Source organism: Macaca thibetana, chromosome 5 (genome assembly GCF_024542745.1).
Source record: "Macaca thibetana thibetana isolate TM-01 chromosome 5, ASM2454274v1, whole genome shotgun sequence".
NCBI lineage: Eukaryota > Metazoa > Chordata > Mammalia > Primates > Cercopithecidae > Macaca > Macaca thibetana.
In genome coordinates this window covers 138687818-138712403 of record NC_065582.1, presented here as the reverse complement: position 1 = coordinate 138712403, position 24586 = coordinate 138687818, and the positions used below count along the sequence as shown (strand labels likewise).

The 24586-nt window shown below is 36.2% G+C and overlaps 1 protein-coding gene across 9 annotated transcripts in view; it reads right to left on the bottom strand.

Moving 5' to 3' along the window:
* The window catches only part of CORIN (corin, serine peptidase), a 270543-nt gene that overhangs the window by 190399 nt on the left and 55558 nt on the right, over positions 1-24586 (bottom strand). For 3 of the 9 annotated variants that reach the window (XR_007725852.1, XM_050791591.1, XM_050791594.1), the window contains exon 3: positions 11620-11832. The exons of 3 other annotated variants lie outside the window; for them this stretch is intronic. Coding sequence is in view for 5 of the 6 variants with exons in the window: in XM_050791591.1 (XP_050647548.1) it covers positions 11620-11832 (213 nt within the window). In the remaining variant the exon portion in view is untranslated. The remainder of the gene's footprint in view (positions 1-11619; positions 11833-24586) is intronic. 3 more of the 9 variants (XM_050791596.1, XM_050791598.1, XM_050791593.1) reach the window with 1 other exon arrangement.

The window sequence follows — 24586 nt, the reverse complement described above, 5'->3', positions numbered from 1 at the left end:
AATGCACATTCTAGAGGATTATGTTGAGTGCACATCTACAAACATATAGCCACAACAAAACAAACTCTCTGAGCTTGATTACTTAAAAAACAATGGAGGAATTTGGAGGCAATTCCAATGAGAAAATTACAAAATTTTATATCTCCCACTTCCTGAGGTGATAACATTCCCATTAATACCAGCAACAGCAATGTTGGCCTTCCCATACTCTACAGACAAAATTGAAAACTAAAGGCTCTGTTCAACTGATTCAAGATAATTATTAAATTTTAAAATGAAGCAGTTTAATCTGTTTAAAAATAGAAGTTCCAAGATAGACCTTTAAATTAAAATATATTTTTGTCCTTGTAAAGAAAACTTTATGAAAAAAATGTTGCATTTATTATAGAATTAAAATGGTATGAATTAGCAATATTATCTTTTAGAAAAATAAAAAGAATCGAAATCGATCATGTTTGCTTTCTGAGCCTGTCTTATAAAATTTCTCACTTTATTTCTCAAGTCGTAAGAATATGTTTATGTTGCAAGGCAGTTAGTAGATAACTGGCTGCTTGGGGACAGGACCTCTGTCTTATCCATCTTTATAGTCCATACTGCAAAAACCCAGAGTATGACATCCAATAAATAGCTGCTGATTTGGTGCTTCACAGAATATTAACCTAGATTCTCTAAAATTTGAGACATCTCATAAAATTTAGAAAAGTACACAGACATCAGAATGGGTTTACACAGCTTAATATAATTATAAACAAGTACTATACCATAAGTCTTATTAATTCAAACCCTGGCCAGGCGCGGTGGCTCACGTCTGTAATCCCAGCACTTTGGGAGGCCGAGGCGGGCAGATCAAGAGGTCAGGAGTTCAAGACCGGTCTAGCCAACATGACGAAACCCCATCTCTACTAAAAATACAAAAATTAGCTAGGCGTGGTGGCGCACACCTATAATCCCAGCTACTCAGGAGGCTGAGGCAGGAGAATCGCTTGAACTCAGGAGGTGGAGGTTGCAGTGTGCCAAGATCGTGCCACTGCACTCCAGCCTGGGAGACAGAGCAAGACTCCATCTTGAAAAAAAAAAAATCAACCACCACATGTGAATATTAGATTAATGATCCAGAGCAGCAAAATAGAAGAATAAAATGTGTTAACACTGAAACACAAGAAGTGGATTGCATCAAATTGAACAGATGTAAAGCTTTTGGTTTGGAAAACTCATTACCCTAATCATTTCAGCTACAAGTGAAAAGGCATATTTTCCAAAGGCGCAAGTATAGCATACAGATTCCCACTGATGGGTTTTTTGCTCTCAACACAAAATAATACAAATACCAAAAACCTGAGATAGTCAACAAATTGAATAATTCAGGCAAAAGATTACATAAAGTGCCAATTTTTCTTTCAGAACCAGAGATAAAAGTAAATTACACAGTTTGGGTTTTTCTGTTTTTTTGATTTTTGTTTTGACTTTCATCTGAGCCTTTGACTTTTAAAAGATCATTTTGTCATTGAGTTTGACTAGAATTGTTTTTGCAATGCTGTTAACATGCTACTGTTTTGTTTGTTTTCCTTTTTTTCTCTCTGTGAATCAAGGGTATTGGGCTGTTCTTCCTAAAGAGAAAATTGTGATAATGAAGCTGCAGAGAAAAAATTTGAGCCATAAGCTCTTTTGATGTGACTGTTTAACTCTGACCCTCACTTGCTATATGTATTAATATGACATAAACATATAAGCTTGGGGGCATTTGTCACCTGGAGGATATTGCAGGATTCATTTAGGAGAGAGGGTCAGGAGTCTTGCCAAGACATCTTTGAAAAAGGAAATCTAGGACTATACCCAAAGGGGAGTAAAACAGTCACTGTTCCATTACTGCTTTCAGAAGCCTAGTTCTGCAAGATGACTGAGTTTGCTCTTTCCAGGAGGAACCCAATACATCCTAGGGAAAGAATCGTCTAAAGATGGAATGAGGAGGAAGGGAAGGAAATCAGGGAAAAGTGAAAAAGAGAGTCCATTCTTACATTCGAGCTACTTTTCTCCCTCTAGAATTGTGCAAGTCTTTACTAGAATGCTAACAACCAAATAAGCATGCAACAATTACTTAAATATTGCACTCATTCTTGCTTAGATGTTGGTTAGCCAGAAGTTCATGTCTGAATCTCTTAATTGTTCTTTAAACATAAAAGATGTGATTTAATATATAGAGGAGAGAAACCAACTGGACTTGAACAATGGGGTCTAACACTAGTGTCCACCACAGCACGTGGGAATGGCATCTAGGGGTCACGACTACAGTGATTTTTGGAACATCACTAAGACCTTGAGAAGCAGCTTAGGCAGACCTCAGACCCGCCAAGGTACCAACAAAATATTTTTTTCCTCTAGAGCAGGTGCCCATAATCAGAATCCAAAGAATCAATGGCCCCTACATAAAATTTAGGCTGTCTATGAACTTGTATGGGGAAAAAATAACATCTCTATTTCCAATAACACCCAACTGAAATGTAGTATAATTAAATTGCCAATGTAGGCAACAACTATAGAAAAAATTAGAAATCATAGATATTTGCATCAATATAGAGTTGTCACAAACATTTCAAGATATTATTTATGCTTGTCCCTATTATAAAATTATGGTTATAAGTTGGGCATGGAGGCTCACGCCTGTATTCCCAGAACTTTGGGAGGCTGAGACAGGAGGATCACTTGGGGTCAGGAGTTTGAGACCAGCCTGGCCAACATCCCTTAACAGGTAAGAGATTTACCGGATTTCAGATGTCTAATTAGACTCCCTTTCTCAAACTCTCCTCTTGGATAGTTGCCTGATGAGTAGTAACCCAGGTAAAACTCCAAGACCTGCTCTGATCCTCTTAGATGCATATATATATTTTGGGTGGAGTTTTGCTGTTTTGCCCAGGCTGGAGTGAAGTGGTGTGATCTTGGCTCACTGCAACCTCCACCCCCAGGTTCAAGCGATTCTCCTACCTCAGCCTCCCGAGTAGCTGGGATTATAGGCGCATGCCACCATGCCTGGCTAATTTTTGTATTTTTAGTAGAGACAAGGTTTTGCCATGTTGGCCAGGCTAGTCCCAAACTCTTGACCTCAGGTGGTCCACCTGCCTCAGCCTCCCAAAGTGGTAGGATTACAGGCGTGAGCCACCGTGCCCAGCCAGCTTCATATTCTTGTAGAGCTCATGTTAAAGCTAATGAAAACATCTCATGTTAAAAACATAAAACTAAGAAGAAAGAATAATCTAAGGGTTTTGAATTGGTGCATAAGCTTTCTACACCCAGTAACTTTTGGGTATGAGTTTAGGGCATTTCAGTCCATGTCTAGTTATCAATGTAAATAAATCACTGCAATTTAGACAGTATCATGGTCATCATCCAAATCATTTTTTCTTCGGAAAGAAGACTATGTAGTTCATTGAGGGAGAAAAAGCTGGATATAAAGTGAATTCCCATTATTGGGGAAATGGTTGAAATAAATTATGGTATAATGACAACATGGAATACTATTTAGTCATTATAACAATAGATTAGAATTAAGCTTTTGCCTTGAAGATATTGAAGTATTCTTGGATGGGAAAGATATTTTGTGAAAAAAAAAAGTAATAAAAACAATTACCCAAATCCTCTATGTGAATATTATCCTGTGTACATGTATGTATACATGTTTAAATGAGATTGCAAGAGGATGGAGAAAACTATAAAATCATACACATTTGGCTGTTATTAGGTTCTTCTTAGGCAGAAGGAGAAGAAATGAAGGAATTTATGCAAAAATGGGAAATAACTTCAATTACAAATAACATATATAACAGAATCACACTCATACATTATATAAAAGAGAAAGAGAAAAATCAACTCCCCATATTGGAGGAAATGAGAAAGAAGGAATCAGAGTGAATAAGTAAGGTAAAAAACAATTGAGGAGTAGGAAATACTCCCAGAATGGCAAAGTAAGATCCTCCAAAAATCTACTCCTCCATAAAAGCAGTGAAAATACTGGCAAGAAAACTGTCAAAGTTAAATTTTTTTGCTAGAGAGCATCTGGGAAGATGGTGGAACAGAAAACACCAGCAATCTGTCTCCCCACCTAGACAACAACTGCACTGGCAGAATCTGTCTGATGTAACTATTTTGGAACTCTGGATTCCATGGAATGTTTGAAAGTTTCAGAGGTGGGGCAGGGCAGTTAAAGGAACAGAGTTTTTGTTATTGAAGTTAAACTGGTATAAATTCAAGTTAGAGGTTGGGCACAGTGGCTCACGTCTGTAATCCCAGCACTTTGGGAGGCCGAGGCAGGTGGATCACGAGGTCAGGAGATCAAGACCATCCTGGCTAACATGGTGAAACCCGTCTCTACTAAAAATACAAAAAATTAGCTGGGCCTGGGGGCAGGCACCCATAGTCCCAGCTACTCGGGAAGCTGAGGCAGGAGAATGGCGTGAACCCAGGAGGTGGAGCTTGCAGTGAGCCGAGATCGCACCACTGCACTCCAGCCTGGGCAACAGAGCAAGACTCTGTCTCAAAAAAATAAATAAATAAATAAATAAATAAATAAATAAATAAATAAATTCAAGTTAGAGTGCTATCACTTTAGGATGTTAAATGTGATCCCAATGGTAACCATAAATAAAATAGCTATAGAATATATATATATATGTGCTTTGAGATATATATATATATATATATATATGACAAAGGAAATGAGAAAGGAATTTAAATGTTTCAATACTAAAAAAAAACAAAAACTAAACACAAAAGAAGGCAATGATCCAGGAAATGAGGGATGAAAAAAAGCTATAAGGTATATAAAAAACAAACAGCAAAATGACAGAAGTAGGTCTGTCATCAGTAATTACTTCAAATATTAATGGATTAAATTTTTTCAATCAAAAGACAGAGATTGGCAGAATGGATAAAACCATAATCCAACTATATGCTGTCTACCACAGACTCACTTTAGATTCAAAGACACAAATAGGTTGAAAGTGAAAGGATAGATAAAAATATTCCCTGCAAATAGTAACCAAAAGAAGATAGTGGGATGACTCACTTATGATGGTTTGACTTTTATAATTTTTCAAATTTACAATTGTGCAAAAGTGACACACATTTAATAGAAACTGTATTTTGAGTACTCATATAACGATTCTGTTTTTCTCTTTCAGTAAGGTATACAATAAAATACATGAGCTGTCCAATATGTTATTATAAAATAGGGTTTGTATTAGATGATTTGTCCAACTGTAGGCTAATATAAATGTTCTGAGCACATTTAAGGTGAAGGCTAAGCTAAGCTACAATGTTCTATAGGTTCAATGTATTAAATGTATTTTTTACGTACAACAGTTTCAAGTAACAATGAGTTTATAAGGATATAACTCCATAATAAGTTAAGGAAAATCAGTATCAACAAAACAGGCTTTAAATCAACAATGGTGGCCGGGCGCAGTGGCTCACTCCTGTGATCCCAGCACTTTGGGAGGCCAAGGTCAGGAGATCAAGACCATCCTGACCAACATGGTGAAACCCTGTCTCTACTAAAAATACAAAAATTTGCCAGGCATGGTGGCGTGTGTCTGTAGTCCCAGCTACTCAGGAGGCTGAGGCAGGAGAATCGCATGAACCTAGAAGGCAGAGGTTATAGTAGGCTGAGATCATGCCACTGCACTCCAGCCTGGGCAACAAAGCAAGACCCTGTCTCAAAAAAAAAAAAAATCAAAAATGGGTAGAATAAATAAAGAAGGACATTATATATTAATAAAAGTTTCAAAATAGCAAGAAGAAATAACAATTGTAAACATTTACACACCTAATGACAGACCATCAAAATATCTGAAGCAAAAAACTGATAGAACTGAAAGAAGGCCAGGCGTAGTGGCTCATCCTGTAATCTCAGCACTTTGGGAGGCCAAGGTGGGCTGATCACTTGAGGTCAGGAGTTCAAGACCAGACTGGCCAACATGGCAAAACCCTGTCTCTATTAAAAATACAAAAATTAGCCGGCATGGTGGTGTGTGCTTATAATCCCAGCTACTTGGGAGACTGAGGCAGGAGAATCGCCTGAACCCAGGAGGCAAATGTTGCAGTGAACTGAGATCGTGCACTGCACTCCAGCTTGGGCAACAGAGCAAGACTCCATCAAGAAAGAAAGAGAGAAAGAGAGAAAGAGAGAAAAGAGAGAAAGAGAGAAAGAGAGAAAGAAGAAAGAAAGAAAGAAAGAAGAAAGAGGAAAGAAGGAAAGAAGGAAAGAAGGAAAGAAAGAAAGAAAGAAAGAAAAAGAAAGAAAGAAAGAAAGAAAGAAAAGAAAGAAAGAAAGAAAGAAAGAAAGAAAGAAAGAAAGAAAGAAAGAAAGAAAGAAAGAAAGAAAGAAAGAAAGAAAGAAAGAAAAAGAAAGAAAGAAAGAAAGAAAGAAAGAAAGAAAGAAAGAAAGAAAAGAAAAAAGAAATAGTAGTTGACGACATGAATACCCCACTTTCAATAATGGATAGAACAACTAGACTGAAGACAAGTAAGGAAACAGAGAAATAACACAATTCCATTTCTAGGTATAAACACAAGAGAACTGGAAACATTTCCACACAAAAACTTGTACATGAATATTCATAGAATCACTATTGATAATAGTTTTTAAAAATGTATATGCAACCCTAATTTTTAACAATGGATGACTGGATAAAGAAAAATGTGATACAGCCACATGATGGAATATTATTCAGCACTAAAAAGAAATGAAGTACTGACACATGCTACATCATGGATGCATTCTGAAAGCATCATGCAAAATAAAAGAAGGGAGATACAAAGGACCACATATTGTCTGATGCTTTTCATATAAAAATTTCAGAATAAGAAAATCCATAGAGATTGAAACTAGATTAGTTTTGGCCAGGAGTTGAGGGAAAGGGGAAATAGGGGGCGGGGAATATGACTTTTTTTTGCAACGATGAGAATATTCTAAAATTAGATAGTGGTGATGGTTATGCAACACTGTGATATATTTGAAAATTGCTGAATGTACACATTGAAAGAATGAGTTTTATGGTATATGAATTATATCTCAAAAAAGCAGATATTTAGAAAAGTACATGAGAGGGATAATGCATTTTCATCTGAAATAGAAGATTTAGGATCTAGTTATCAAACATGTGATAAGAGAACAGAACACCCTAAGCTTTCAGCACATGAATTTACTCTCTTGTCACTTTAACTTCTTATCAGAGTTACTAGGTTATTTTATTGTGTTCCATGTTATCTTTTACCCAAAAGGTCTTGGTTGGCAGAAGTTTTCCTTTTCCTTAAAGTTAAATATATATTTAAATAGTTATAAAATACATAAGGAAAAAATGGTGAAAATAAAATCCCAGATACAGAATATAACCTAGAAAAATTCCTTGCTGAAACATAGTATGAACATTAACTATGGGCCTTTTCCTTTTTTTTTTTATTATTATTAAAACAGCATTATTATTATATGGAATGTTATACAACATTAGCTACCCAGGTTAAATATATGTATATATTTCATTTTAATAGATATTATATTTGGAAGTTTATGCCACATGTTTCCCAGTTTCCCATATATATTTCTTGCAATAATGTAAATATTGATTGAGAAATTAAAAGTTAATCTCCAATAGTGTCTCCTTTAGAGTAAACATTGTCAACATTGTAGTACTTGTTATTTTCTTTTTTTTTTTTTTTTAATTTGCTCTTGGATTTAATTCCAGGATTTAAATGTAGTTTAAAAAAAGCACTGCATTAGATTTAGCTACATAAACAGCTAGAATAATTTTATTCCCAGAATTAACCAGTTACTTACTATCTAGTTGAGCCAATCAGAAACCTAGGGTCATCTTTGATACATTCTTTTTTTTTTTTTCTTTTTCTTTTTTTCTTTTTTTGTTGTTTTTTTTTTATTACTATTATACTTTAAGTCCTAGGGTACATGTGCGTAACGTGCAGGTTGGTTACATATGTATACTTGTGCCATGTTGGCGTGCTGCACCCATCAACTCGTCAGCACCCATCAACTCGTCGTTTATATCAGGTATAACTCCCAATGCAATCCCTCCCCCTTCCCCCCTCCCCCCTCCCCATGATAGGCCCCGGTGTGTGATGTTCCCCTTCCCGAGTCCAAGTGATCTCATTGTTCAGTTCCCACCTGAGTGAGAACATGCGGTCCCTCCCCCCTCCCCCTCCCCAGATAGGCCCCTTTTTCACATTATAATTTGTTTTCAAAGTGTAACTAATGTTAACTCCAGAAGTACCAGATATCACATAAAACTTATTTCACTTTCACAAAACCTAACTATGCTACACAGTGTAATACAGGGGGTATTCTGGTTAAAGCTTTACGAAATGCAGGATTCTATGTCTTGGCATTACATTAAGAACCTCCAAGAAGAATGTCTTAGGAAAAGACTATTTCTTGGTACTTTTCCTACCCAGGATATTTGGGTAGAATAGAATGTCTGACCATTGTATTTTTGGACTGAAGTATATTTAAATAGCTTTTACATATGCCACGAATTGAAAATAACATCTTAATTTGAGAATAATAAAAGAGGAGGATAAAAGTAAACCCTCTGCTAGGTGTTAATACAGATCTAAGACATTAAATGATACTTTAAGTAAAATTGGTGAAATACACATCAAGTAGTAGAAGTGTGATCAGGCACTTCTAGCAAAAGTGATAAATCATGTATTAAAATTTAAAATGACTATAGTTCATTTATTTATTCATTCAACTAATATTTTATTACACATTGACTATACAGCAATAAAAACAACAACAAAAAAGTCTACTCTTTCTTCTCTCCCAGAACTTAAAATTTGTTTAATAATGCTACTGCAAAGAAAACAATCAGATTAAATGATGATGAAAAACTTGAAAGAGCACTGATCTTAGAGTCCTAAGAGCTGAATCAAAATTTCATGTCTACTAATTGCTAGGCAAGTGATACTGGATACACCAACTAATTTCTCTAAAACTCAATTTCACACTGTGAAAAAATGGTGTATGCTATTACCTGTCTGGTGTATTTCATCAGTTAATTATAAGGATCACAGAGAAAATACTCAAACATTCTCTAAAACTTCTATAATCACAGGCTTGCACTATTACTTAAATGTATGGAAAGCTATCAAATTTCTTGCAATAAATACTTTTAGTTGATATTGACAGTATACTGAGTCTATGTGGTCAGACAGTAAAGACTAATGCTAACTGTCAAGTACATTAACAACATCAAATGACACATATGCTAGGGTTTTGGCCTTTCTCCATTTACCCATCCTAATTTCGCCTGGATTTCTTCTACATGTCAATTTATGCTCATATTCACAAGCAACGTTCCAGCCATAGGAAGAGCAAATAAGTCAGACTTCTATCAAACTTCCAATCTGAGCAACAACTGCCACATGTTTCTTTACTCTTCAGGACATGTGTTTGTCAATCCTGTTTGAATCTTAACAAATAATGGAACTTTCAAAATAAAGACAAATGCACTTAGTAGAAGAAAATAACAATTACTGTAATTGCAACCACATTAACTTGACTGAGTTTTTGTTTAAATTGCTTCTGCGCTTCTGATGAAAACCACTGTTCTTAAGAATAATGAAGTGCTTAAGACATGACTGAAAAATAAAAACTCAAAATTAAACCCATGAGGGAAATAAATTTACCTTGGCATAATTCTGGTTTGCAAAAATACTGTCAGATAATGAATCCAAATCCATATGAATCAATGGTAAACACTATGCACAAGAAACAGTTAATACCTATAGGTGCTCTGTGAAACAGTGGAATCCAAACTGTCTGTCTCTTTTGGGTTGGAGAAATAGAATAATCCTGCTTTTCCTCAAACACTGGCAAACATATACTATGATAGCTAAAAGTCAACTTAATCCTCCCTTTCCTGGCTCAAAATAAAAATAAATACGCCATCTCAGGCCTAAGATGTGATATCCCTTTGTGGGTTTTCATGAAAGGGAAACACTCAAGACAATGATCATGGGTGGATGGGCTTTGTGTAATTTTCAATCACATAACCTTGTTTTAGAAAGTAGAAATGAAGAGGCCAGACAACTATGGATAAAATTCTGGCAGTGGCTGTACTGTGCTCTGATTATTTTTTATTAGCATTGGTTGTATCAGAGCTGAAGCTTCTTGGCATTTTCCATACAAATCCACTCCCACCGAGTATTCTGGAAGCACAGTAACTTTATCAAAAGGTAGAATCACATTCCAGAGCATGTCATCTGTCACCTCTCATCACCTCATCATGCCCCGTGTCCACACTTTCTGTCTTTTCTCTCTCCCAGCTCTTCTTCTGCAATAACTAACAAATCCCTCCCTTTGTCCTCATGCAGAAGAGTTTGGCACATGCCATTTTTCTCAAGGTGTGATTTTTTTTTGTCATTCACCAATATATAAAATAAACTTTACAGCCAATAATAGAAGGTGAAAAAGGAAGCAAGATAAAAAACAAAAACAAAAACAAAACAAAACAAAAACATGAATGTCTCAAAAGTAAATAGGGGGCTGGGTGCAGTGGCTCACGACTGTAATCCCAGCACTTTGGGAGGCCAAGGCGGGTGGATCATGAGGTTAGGAGTTCAAGACAAGCCTGACCAACATGGTGAAACTCTGTCTCTACTAAAAATACAAAAATTAGCTAGGCGAGGTGGCACGTGCCTGCAATCCCAGCTACTCAGGAGGCTGAGGCAGGAGAATCGCTTCAACCCAGGAGGTGTAGGTTGCAGTGAGCTGAGATTGTGCTACTGCATTCCAGCCTAGGAGACAGAGAGAGATTCCATCTCAAAAAAAAAAATGTAAATAGGGGGATAGCTCCATTAAATCACTCAGCATCCTGTTACTGAATGGGTCCTCCTGCAAGGGACCAACAACAATGTCAGTGACTTAACTTACTTATTAACTCAAAATAAGTAACTTAAAACTTCAAAAACTTCAAAACTGGAGTGCAAACTTTCACAGATGAACCACTACAAAATCAATGCCACTATATTGGGGCAAGCAGTGTAAATTTTCAGACCTCAGAAATATTGAATGGCATCGATACATTTTCATTTCTTACTCATTCCTACCTGAACATCTGGGCTGATGTCATTTCATGTTTAAGAATAGGGAATTTGGCAGGGCGCAGTGGCTCACGCCTGTAATCCCAGCACTTTGGGAGGCTGAGGCGGGTGGATCACTTGAGATCAGGAGTTCGAGACCAGCCTGGCCAACATGGTGAAACCCCATCTCTACCAAAACTACAAAAAAAAAAAAAAAAAATAGCCAGGTGTGGTGGAGGGCACCTGTAATCTCAGCTACTCAAGAGGTTGAGGCAGGAGAATTGCTTAAACCCGGGAGATGGAGGTTGCAGAGAGCTCAGATCGCACCACTGCACTCCAGCCTGGGTGACAAGAGCAAGACTCCGTCTAAACAAACAAACAAACAAAAAACAGAATAGGGCACTCAGCTAGGCTTACCGGGAAACTGAGTGGAGATTTTCCTCTGTGACCAGCAAGTGATTGTGAATTAAAAGGATTGGTTGCCAAACTTAAAAACCTACTTGTGGGACATTAAAAGCCTCTAGCATGTATCACCTTTGGACTTACTTGTATTCCTGTGACTTTGGTCCCCTGGGAGAGAAGCATCCGTAGTCCAGGCTGGAATGTGCTGGTCGGGATGTGCAGTAGAAATCACAGTGCTCTGGTTATAAATTGTATTTGTAAGAATAACATCGGACCCTTGGATTTCACCATCAGTGACCAAAGGTTCACTCCCATTTGATTTAAAATAGACCTTTTGTAATGTTCCTGAAAGATAAAAACAAAACAAAACAAAATCCTATGTTTGAAACATTAGAAGTATTTATTTTAAAACACATTAAGAAAACTCTAGAGCTACTTTCCCATATGTCATTCTAACCAGGTAAACACAAAGACAAAGATGAAAGCCATAGCAATGACCTCCTTTTTGGGGTCAACAACCACAAAACCAAGAGTTTCTTTTCTACGACAAATCACACAGCCCTGTGATGAAACATGGCTTTCTCATGAGCCAATGGTTTAGAAACTGAGTCTCCTATCAAGGTTTCCTGGTGCTTCAAAAATTTAGGGCAATTCTACCTCACCCAAGACTCACCACAAATAAAATGTGGTGAATCTTACAGCATTTTTCTTCCTGCTTCCTTAGTTTCTTAATCTCACTGGTCATTGTATGCTACTCAGGACCCAGGACATGTGCTCTATCGCTCACTGTATCTGTCATCAAAGGACACAATGGTGCTTGCCATCAGCTTATTTCCCACATTTTGCACTAATTTTCAGTAAACTATGCATAAACTATGCATAATACGCAAATAAAAAATAGGAGGGCTCATACATTTATCAAAACTTGTATCATAGGAACCAAAAAAAAAACCCTCTAAAGCACAAACTAAAAGAAGAAAATATCTTCATCTTCGACCAGAAAATAAAAATATAACTATATGAAATAAGAAATACTCATGTAAAAATTTTTACTTCCATAGGTTATTGGGAAACAGGTGGTGTTTGGTAACATGAGTAAGTTCCTTAGTGGTGATTTGTGGGATTTTGATGCACCCATGCACCCCGCGAAGTTTGGCACATGCCATGAGCAGTATACACTGCACCCAACTTGTAGTCTTTTATCCCTAACCCTCTTTCCACACTTTCCCCCTGAGTCCCCAAAGTTCATTGTGTCATTCTTATGCCTTTGCCTCCTCATAGCTTAGCTCCCACTTATGAGTGAGAACATATGATGTTTGGTTTTCCATACTCATTAAACTAAGATTATCAACTGGCCACTTTCTCAAGGTATCCATTCATTGACAAAACAAAGAACCAAACCTAAGATTATTGAAAACCACCTTGCTTTGTCTTTAGGAAGAAACTTTTGAAAACTTGGAAAGAGATCATGTATTTTTAACTCAGTCAAAATAAACAGCAGCTTTTGTTTCCAGAATATTGCACTGTACTTGAGCATGCCACGAAAATAAATAAATGTGATATTGACCCATCCATAGAAATACCCAAGGGAGATTTTCTTTTCTAAAAGCATTTACAGTGAATGCTCTAATTGGCTCTCACTTTTCTAAATAGTCCCAAGGACCATTAAAAATAAAAGAAATATAAATAAAATGTTTAATATCAGTGTATGGAAAAAATTTCTCTACATATGCTTGACACTTGGAAAACATTAACTACAAATAAAAATAGAAAAGCAGCTGTTTCTAGCTAACTGAGATCAACAGTTTCCTCTGCCAAAAGATTCTAAATAAAACATTGAAGCATAAAAGCTAAATCATGATGACATATTGCAGGTAACATGCTCTCCAAACTGTGTGATCATGAGTAGAAGTCAATGCAGTAGGTAAAATGAAGGAATTCATTTAATTCTTATTGATTTTCAAAATGATTTACAATTTATCCTAATCAAAATAAATGTGATAGGCTTAATTACCATAGGAAATGTATTTCATCCATACAGAATAATTTACTAATCAATGACCTATAATTTTACTTACATCCATTTAACTGTTCTCTTCCTTATTTTTGGCTTAAAGAGATTTTTTCCATAAGATGGTATTTATGCTACTGTGGTTGTAATGAATATATAGGCCCTTAAATTGATTTACTTAATCTTGCTGAACCTGTGAGTAGGAATCCAGTTCTGTCAACATACTTTTAGCAAATGCCAATTGTTCACGGTTGTATCCTCAAGTAATTCCCTTACAATGAGTTTCTTGTCATATAAAATATTTCAACAGTTGTTCCTTTTTGGTAATAATTAGCCTTATTAATAATCTTTCCTTTATCATTTTAACCAAACAGTGTTTAAAGTGTTCATAACATCTGGCTGGGTGCAGTGGCTCATGCCTATAATCCCAGCACTTTGGGAGGTCGAGGTGGGTGGATCACCTGAGGTCAGGAGTTCTAGACCACCCTGACGTGAAACCCCATCTCTACTAAAAACGCAAAAAACAAATTAGCGGGGCGTAGTGGTGGGCGCCTGTAATCTCAGCTACTACGGAGACTGTGGCAGGAGAATTGCTTGAACCCTGCAGGTAAAGGTTGCAGTGAGCCTAGATCACACCATTGCACTCCAGCCTGGGCAACAGGAATGAAATTCTGTCTCAAAAAAATAATAATAAATAAAAATAAAGTGTTCATAACATCTGTTTATCCTAAGAAGTCCTCTGAAACATCGACATTTTTAAGAAAACACTGACTTGGATAACAACTTTCTTTTAAAAAGGCAGCTTCATTACTCTTAAGCTTTATGTATTGAAAGCAATTTGGCAGAATAAAGAGAAAGATAATATTTGAGAGGCACTGTAGTTAATGTTTTCAAAGTATATTTTGCGGGGAGAGAAAGAGAGAGAGAGAATAAACTTAAAGGACATGTCTTTAAAAGCCTGAACTCACTGGACAACTTGTTTTCAAGTATCTCTGGAAGCTGACCAACTCCCAACACAGTTGGTTGTCTACAATGCATTTTTTTTAAGTGCAAGTATTATAACTCAATAAAACTAAATGCTTTCAACCTGTATCATGATGAGCTATAAAAATGCTAAGAGATATCAGCCCAAAGTAGAGTATTTTTTCTTCTAATACTGCCTCATTCTTTTCTACATTTCTGTGTTTATTGCGCTATGATTAAAAGTACAGGTTCTACAGCCTGACCACCTGAGTTTAAATCCCATCTTTATCACTTGCCCTGAAACTTTGGACAAAGTCTCAACTGCCATAAAAGGAAGGAAAAATAAAATACCTGTTCATGGGGCTGGCCGTGGTGAGACAGCCAAATAAAAATGGCTCCCCGGCAGAACCTCCAACTAGTCTGGCACTGGTAGGAGCGCACAATGGGGTGGAGCCTCAGAAGGTTCACACCGTTTGCAGAGGGGTGGAGCCTGGCCTCTCCTGTTCCGGGGTGGTATCTGGGACTCAATTTGTGAGGCGGGAAACTGGCTAGCAGGAGTCCCACTTTGCTGAGAATCCCTGTTTCCCTTTTTTTTCCTTTTCGCCCAATAAATTCCAGTTTTCTCACCGTTCAAAGTGTCTGTGAGCCTAATCTTTCATAACTGTGTAACAAGAACCCAGCTTTTAGCTGAACTAAGTAGAAGTCCTACACCATTGGGATCAAATCAGCCAATACCTATATAAACACTTCGAATGGCTCTTGGCACTAAGTTCTCCATAACTGTTAGTCATTACTACACATTGATGGTAATCACAATAAAATTGTCTTCTTTAGGGCTACTAAGGTACTCTCAGATAAATATCAATTTCATTTTACTATAAGTGGATCCCAGTATCACGAAATGGCTAATTTTCAGAAGTGAATCACTTAACCCAAATTTGGAGTGAGAAAATTATGGCTTTTTCATGCTAAATTATTAATAGAAAGTCACTTTGTATTAAGATAGTCTGGCTCAAAAGTGTTTCAGCTATATAGCCAAAAAAACAATTTAATTATATTTAAGAAATATTATATAATTCTAATAATAATAAAAGTCAAACTTTACTGATTCCTTGTAATGAAGAGATTGGGCACTGTGGTAGGGAGAATAATGCTCCCCCAGAGATGACACATCCCAAAACCTAGAACCTGTGAATATTCTGCTTTACATACTTTACGTGGTAAAAGGGATGTTGCAGATGTGATTAAAGTAAGAATTTTGAGATGAAGAGACTATCCTGGATTATTCAGGTGAGCCCAATATAATCACAAGGGTCTTTATAAGTAGAAGAGGGAGATAAGAGAGTATGTGTCAGGGTCATGAACTGTGAGAAAAACTCAATGGACCATTGCTTGTTTTGAAGATGGAAGGAGCCACAAGCCAAGGAATACAGGAAGCCTTACAAGCTAGAAAAACCAAGAAAATAGATTGTCTCTTAGAGTCTGCAGAAGGAACACTTAAATTTTGCCCAGTGAGACCTATTTTGAACTTCTTAACTCTAAGATAATAAATTTGTGCTATCTTTTTAAGCTACCAAGTTTGTGGTAATTTGTTACAGGAGCAATAGGAAATTAATACAAGCACCTTGCTAAGTTCCCTCACTATAGGAATCAACTGAGTTAACCTTCCAATAATCCTATAAACAGATAATATAATTAATCTTTTTGACAGTTTTAGAGAGATGGAAACTGAAGTTTATGAGAGTGAATTAACTTGCCCAATATTTGAGTTGGGACATGACAAAGAGACATATACATATACCCACATACACTTTTCATTTTGGACAAAACATACAGGTTGTAAAAATCAACCATTGTGTGCTTGCAGAATTTATCTTCCTATGATGTGATTTTAAAATTAATTTCTTAGCTTTGTATCTTTAGCCATGTGAAAGACATTTACTTTGCACTTTCTATGTGCCAAGAACTTCTGCTGAGAACACAACATTTAGTAAGAGGTCCTTACTATCAAGATGTTTATAGATTAGTTGAGGGAGACAGGCATGCAATCTAAAAAATGTTAATATAAACTATGGTACAAGCGCTTTGAGAATGATATGCATAGGACAATCTGGTAGCAAAAAGTAGAGAGATTGTCCTCATTCCATTTGAAAAAGTCAGGAAAGCCTGTTTCGAGAAAAGTATCCTAAATGTGAATCTTAAAAGCTGATTAGGGATTTTCTAGGTTTAAGCAAAGTATTTGTAGGGAGGAGGGTGGCGTGGCAATAGGGAGTGAAATATTTTCTAGATAAAACAAAGGGAAAAACATACGAAAAGGCCCAGAAGCAAGTAATTAAAAAATATGGCTAGCACACAGGAGCCTGGTAAGAGAAAAGGCTGGAAAGGAAAGAGACACCAGACAGGATAGTTCTTGTATGAGGCTTGGAATTTACCTTGTGATGGAAAATTTTAGAAGGGTCTTAAATAGGGTGAAACATATTAGAATGATCACTTTGGCAGCAGAGTGACGTTTAAAAGTTTAGAGGATAGTTATAAGGTTATTGTAATACTCCAAGTGAGAAAAGAGTAAGGCCTTAGCCAATGCCAAAACCCTAAGGACAAAGGGAACATTGGGAGAAAGCTCCAAAGATGCAAAATCATATGAACATGAGAGAAAGGTCCCTTTGAGGTCTCTGGTTTGAATGATGTAGTAAACAAACGTATCCCCAACTGAGTTGGTGTCATATCGTTAGTGCTGTTCATCAAATATTTCCAATTCTCTCTCCTTCTACTGGGGCACAAGCTGAGCACTGCATTCTCTGGCCTCTTGAGTGAGCCCTTGCTTCAAGTTCAAGGCTATAAGCAAAACTAAAAAGCGTTGCTTCTAGGCAGAAGCATTTAATTGCTGATATAAGAGTCTTCAGAGTTCTGGCACAATCACCACAAAAGTTCAAGATGGTGGCTAGTTCATCAAGTTGGTCTCTGAAAGACCTCGATGAGCACAGGCCCCCTGCCATCTTGCAAAGGACATGTAGTATTGTAATAAATTAACTGTGGTTTGTAAATCACCAGTATTGGGGGATTTGTTGTTGTTACATGACAGAGTCTAGCAAATCTTGACTAAAACAATAGATAAAAGAGTATGAAAAATAGATTTGTAGGAGCTTGTTGTTGTTGTTGTTACACTTTATTGAATATAAGGGCCTGTGAAACATTCAGTGGCGGGGGGGGGGGAGCCCAAATTTGAAGCAATCTGATGATTTCCTCCAGATGCCTCACCAGACTCCCCAACAATGCTGTCCCTCCTTTGTGTTCCCAGAGCATGCACTGGTTATATCGTAGCACATATGCACTCAAGTGGAACTGTCTGTCCCATGCATCTATACCTCAATCCCCGAGCAGAACACCTAGCACCAGTGTAGGGCTCCATACATATTTATTGAATGTATGAATGATGAATGAACTAATGGAAATGGCTGACATTGCCAAGAGGGATATCAGTGTAAAGTGAGAAGAGAGCTGAGGACAGACACCTGCCATTTAATGGACAGCTAGAGAAAGGTTAGCATAAGGAAACTGAGAAACAGCAGCCAGAGAGACTGAAGGACAATCAAAGGTGACAATACGAAGGCATAGTTGAAGAGCATAATGAGATGAATGTAGTAGTCATCACTGAGGAAGATCATATGTGCATAGCACATCTGGGGAGAAGAAAGCATCGCTGGCACTAACTAACGGTGAACATTCTTACCATGAACTGATGTAGACAGACACAGAGAGAAACACAGGTTCTTCATTTCAAAGTCTTGCTCAAATACACATTGGTTTCCAATGCAGCACATTGGATAAAAAGACACTGGTGGGCTTGCTAAGTATAGATATAGGAGGACGAAAAGAAGTGAAAGAGAGGATCAGAATGGGACTGATAGAGGTATAGGAATCATCTGGGGTGGTTCTTGTTAGAATGCAAATTCAGCAGGTTTGGAGTGGGGACTGAGATTCTGGATTCTGCATTTTACACAAATTTCCAAGTGATGCTGATGCTGCTATTCCATGGGCCACACTTGAGAACAAGGCTTTAGACTACCATTTCAAAAAGCTTTAGACATAATATATAACCTTGGGCCTCAGTAGTTAAAGAAAAACAATTCTCATGCTTGAGGATCCTCTGTTGGTGAATTTACAACAGAAAGCCAGATTTATTCAAAGAATTTGAAGTCTTAAGTAATGTGGAGTCAGGTCATGAAAGATCATAGAGAATCTTAAATTTTGGGTGTGAAGAAATAAGAATTTGGGAGGTTTTCTATTTTTAAGTGATACTAAGAATACATTATAAGTTAGGAAGTTAAGATCCTTTTACCTCCAAATTCTTGTAAAAGCCACAAACTGCTGAGAAATTTGCTAAGAGAAAACTGTATTTAAGTTCAATGATCTCCAGCTCATCTAGCATTTTTGAGGAGAAATGTCACTTCTAAAGGAAATATTTTTATTGAATTCAAGAAAAATGAACAGTTTATTAAACTTCCTATACTCTACATACCACTATAATTTTTCTTTTTTCCTCATTTCATTAAAAAATTAAGAAGCCATACATACATTTTTCCATCATATTAAGAAAACTAGAAATGTAATTTTAAGCTATTTTTCATAAGCTTATGGCTAAAATAAATTTATTTTAGATATATATGGATGAATGAAATGAGCAGATGAATATTTAAAACCAAGTCTTCAACAGGCTGAGAAAGAAAAAGTCAGAAGCATTCTAATGAGAGTTTTTGGAACAAAACTTGGGTGAATAAATTGAGATGAAGAATAGTTTGAAAAAACTAATTCAGACCATACCCCATACATTTATAGGACTCCCTGCCACATATTCAGCTGTAACCCTTTTTCCATACAGCTGCCAATGACATCTTTTAAAGCTAAAACCCTTTCTCCATACAGCTGCCAATGACACCTTTTGAAAGTCCCAACCAAGATAATCATTTCCAAGATCTTGAAAGAGCCTTTTTTTTCCCCCCGATGTTTTCTTCTAGGAGTTTCATGGTTTCCAGTTTTATGTTTTAGTCTTTAATCCATTTTGACTTGATTTTGGTATGATGGTATAAGATAAGGGTCCAATTTCATCCTTTTGGATGTGGATATGCAATTTTCCTAACACCATTTGTCGAAGAGACTATTCTTTCCCCCTCGTGTACTCTTCACACCTTTGTTGAAGATCCGATGACCATATATATGTGGATTTATTTCTGGGCTCTATATTCTGTTCCATTGGTCTCTATGTCTGTTTCTATTCTAATGCTATACTTCTTTGATTACTGTAGCCTTGTAATATAGTTAGAAATCAGCACATTTGATGCCTCTATCTTTGTCCATTCTGCTCAAAATCGCTTTGGGTATTTGGGATCTTTCGTGGCTCCAGATGAATTTTAGGATTGTTTCATCTGAAAAATGCCACTGGGATTTAGCTAGGGAATGCATTGAATCTATAAATCACTCTGGGTAGTATGGACATTTTAACAATACTAATTCCTCCAGTCAGTGAACATTAAATGTCTTTTCATTTATTTCTGTCTGATTTAATTTCTTTTATCAGTATTTCATGGTTTTCAGTGTAAAAGTATTTCCCTTCCTTGGTTAGGTTTATTCCTAAGTACTTATTCTTGTTAATCCTATTAACAAGGATCTCTTAGACTTGACATCAAAAGCACTGGCAACAAAGAAAAAAAAAAGACAAGCAGTGTTACATCAAACTGAAAACTTCTACACAGCAAAACAGAGGTTGAGTAGACGTAAAAGCTGAGAGAAATTATTTGTAAACCACATATTTGATCAAGAGTTAACATTCAAAATACATAAAAATAAGAAACTCACAAATCAATAGCAAAAAAGAAAAGGTAGCCTGATTTTTTTTAACAGGCAAAGGATCTGAATAGACATTTCTCCAAAGAAGACACATACTCATAGCCAGTAAGTATATGAGATGGTGCTTAACATCACTAGTCATTAGCGAAATGCAAATCAAAATGATAAAGAGATGTCACATCATGGTTGTTATGATGACTATTATCAAAAACAAAAGATAACAAATTAGTAGGAATGTAAATTGGTGCAGTCACTATGGAAAACAGAATGGAAGGTCCTTCAAAAAAATTAAAAATAGAACTATTGTATGATCCAGCAATGCCTCTTCTGGGTATACATCCAAAGAATTGAAATCAGGATTTCCTATCTGCACTCCCATGTTCTGTGCAGCATTATTCACAATAGCCAAGACATGGAAGCAGCCTAAATGTCCACTGACAGATGAATAAATTTTAAAAATGTGGCATACACACAATGGTATATCATTTGGCCTTAAACAAGAAGACAATCTTATCATCTGTGGCAATATGGATGAACCTGGGGGACATTATGCTAACGACAAATAATACATGATCACACTTATATGAGAAATCTAAAATAGACTCATAGAATCAGAAAGTAGAATAGCAATTGCCAGAGGGGAAGAGGAAATGAGGTGATATCCAAGGGTATAAAGTTTCAGTAATGCAAGATAAATAAGTTCTAGAGATGACTATACAGCATAGTGACTACGGTTAATACTTCTTTGTGTACTTAAACATTTGTTAAGAGGGCAGATGTTATGTTATGTTCTAATCATGGAAAATGTTCTAATCATGGAAAAAATAATAAAGATGTGAGGAAAGTTTTGGAGGTGATGGATATGTTTATTGCAGAAATTGTGGTGATGGTTTCACAGGTATATAGTTGTTTCCAAACTCATCAGGTTGTGATACATTAAATATGTGCAGCTTTTTTTATGTCAGTTATACCTCATTAAAATGGTTTAATGAATGAATAAATAAACAAATAAATAAATAAATAAATGCTACAACCAGACCCTGTCACTCTCTTATATCAACATCCTCATTGTGCATTTCATGTTTAAAGTACTACTTACTCCCTAGGGAATCCTCCCTCGTCTCAGCCCAGGTTCTGTTCCTGTCATAAGTTCTCTTAGCACCTTGTCTCTTCCCACATAGCAGTAACCTCTGTTGTAATTAATTAATGAAGTGATCATTTGTTTAATGCCTTCCTCTCTCACTGTGGAGTCCCTGAGGGTAGACTTTATTCACTGCTGTGCCCAATACCTATAGCACACTGTGTTGCATATAGCAGACACTCAATACATATTTGTTAAAGGAGCGAACAGTATTACATTATAGCTAATTTTGTTTCTTTTAAATGTTTCTCAACATATCAAAATAATTTTACTTTAAATGTTGCAAGATGTATATTTATGTTATGATGTAATAATATATAACATAATTATATATAATATTGTGAATTTATAATATATTAAATAATTATATATGTATATGTAAAATTTAAGGAAGGTATCAGTTCAATCTCAAAGTACTCTATGGCATAAATTGACTCTTGTAGTCACATGAAGCAGCACAAACCATTGCAGGTTTAGTTCTTATAAGAAAGAAATTAGTCTCTGAAAGTAAATCTCAGGCCTAAGAATAAAAGTCATGTCAAACTTGTCATCATGTAACAAATCTAACTGTTGGTCAGCTTTATTTCTTCCTAGCTACTTTAAGGCAATTCAAATATCTTATAGCAACAGCCTGATGCTAGGGTTATGGGGTTAGGATCACGGGGTTACCATGACAACAGGTCATAGCACAAAGGTTTTAATGCTTATGGACAGAGTTAACATGAGACAAAAATGTATCTTTAGTTAATTGTTACTTGGGTATAATATGACTATTAAAATAATTATTTGATAATTATTCATAAGCAAATAAAACAAATAATTTACTTTTATGATGAACTTATCATTTATAAAAACACTTTCACAAACATTTCATTTGACTTCCATAACAATTCTGTGATACAAAAAAGAGTTATCTCATGTAGAAAATAAAATATCTTACCTAAACTCACATGTCTGGTAAATGGAAGAGTAAAGTCCTAAAGCCAGACTTTCTAGTGCCAAGTTGAATGCTCTTTCTTCTTTGTCATATGGACCATCAGTATTAGACTATAACTAGTGAAATAAAAACTTACATATAATGTAACTTTCTTATTTTTCAATTTCTCTTTGAAGAACCTGAGTCCTTCTTTTAGAGTTCAAATCTTTGGAACCATATGGACAACTCAGACTATCTGCCAAGTTGGGAAATACAAAACTAAACAATCTTTGTAGCTCTAGCTTCAGTTTAGTGGTTGGGTTGAAAAACAATTTACTACTGCTTTCTTCTATAGCCTGCTGCTAAAGCAATTATTTGACAACACAACTCTCTTATCTTCAGAAATCTTTTTATCATCTTTTTTTGATTTTTTGCATGAGGGAAGCCAAAACAGACAAAATTAGGGACACACAGTACATCTGTATTTGTCAGCATAAGGCTTTTATCTTTTCTAATCAATAATCCCTTCATTATTATCTCCTTAGCTTTTGAAGCTAGACCTCCTGTTATTTATACACCATTGACATCTCAGCATCCCTTAGCAACCCTAATGTACACAGAAATAACTACAAAACTTTGAATGAGCACGAAGTTATAAACTCAAATCAAATAGAACATTTTTTAAAGTAAGCAATTTAATGAGGTTTTTAAAATAAAGATATAAAATACTTGTATTGCTCATTACAACAACAAACATCTCAGTTATAAAATAAGGAATATTTATTTGGGCAGATATTACTTCAATATGGCTATATTAAATCATCTGGTACAGAATTTATTAAAATAATGTTTTTAAATTTTTTTCTCTTTTTATAAAATTTCAACTTTTATTTTGGATTCAGGTACATGTGCAAGTTGTAACATGTGTATATTATGTGACGCTGAGGATTGGGATACAAATGATCCCATCACCCAAGTAATGAGCATGGTACCCCACAGTTTTTCAACCCTTGCCTTCCTTCGTAGTCTCCAGTGTCTATTGTCCCCATTTTGATGACCATGAGCACTCAATGTTTAGCTCCCACTTATAACTGAGAACATGTGGTGTTTGGTTCTCTGTTCCTGCATTAATTTGCTTAAGCGAATGGCCTCCCACTACATCCATTTTGCTGCAAAGGACATGATTTCATTCTTTTTTATGGTTGCATAGTGTTCCATGGAATATGTGTGTGTGTGTGTATATATATATATACACACAGATATATACACACATATCCCACGTTTTCTTTCTTTTTTTTTTTTGAGACAGAGTCTCGCTCTGTCACCTAGGCTGGAGTGCAGTGGCACGATCTCAGCTCACTGCCAGCTCCACCTCCCAGGTTCACACCATTCTCCTGCCCCAGCCTACCGAGTAGCTGGGACAACAGGCGCCTGCCACCACATCCGGTTAATTTTTTGTATTTTTTTTTTAGTAGAGATGGGGTTTCACCATGTTAGCCAGGATGGTCTTGATCTCCTGACCTCATGATCCACCGGCCTCAGCCTCCCAAAGTGCTGGGATTACAGGAGTGAGCCACCGCGCCCAGCCCCAACGTTTTCTTTATCCACCTAGGCTGAATCCATGTCTTTATTATTGTGAAGAGTGCTGCCATGAGTGTGTGTCTTTTTGGTGGAATGATTTATTTTCTTTTGGATATATCCCCAGTTATGAGACTGCTGGGTCAAATGGTAGTTCTATTTTAAGTTCTTTGAGAAATCTCGAAAGTTTTTTCCACAGTGACTGAAGTAATTTACCTTTCCACCAACAGCATACAAATGTTTCCTTTTCTCAACAGCATCTGTTGTTTTTTGACTTTTTCATAATAGCCACTCTGACTGGTGTGAGGATGGTATCTCACTGTGGTTTTGATTTGTATTTCTCTGATTATTAGTGATGCTGAGCATTTTTTCATGTTTGTTGGACACTTGTATGCTTATTTTGAGAAGCATCTGTTCATGTATTTTGCCCACTTTATAATGAGGTTATTTGTTTTCTGCATCTTGAATTGCTAAAAGAATGATTTTGAAGATGCATGGGAAAACCCCCACTTCCTAAAGTTTGCCTACATATAAACAAAATAGCATTTAGGAGCAGTTACATAAGTGATACAAAATTCCGCTCTTGGTATATACCCAGGAGTAATGAAAATGTATGTCCCCACAAAAACATACACATAAATATTCA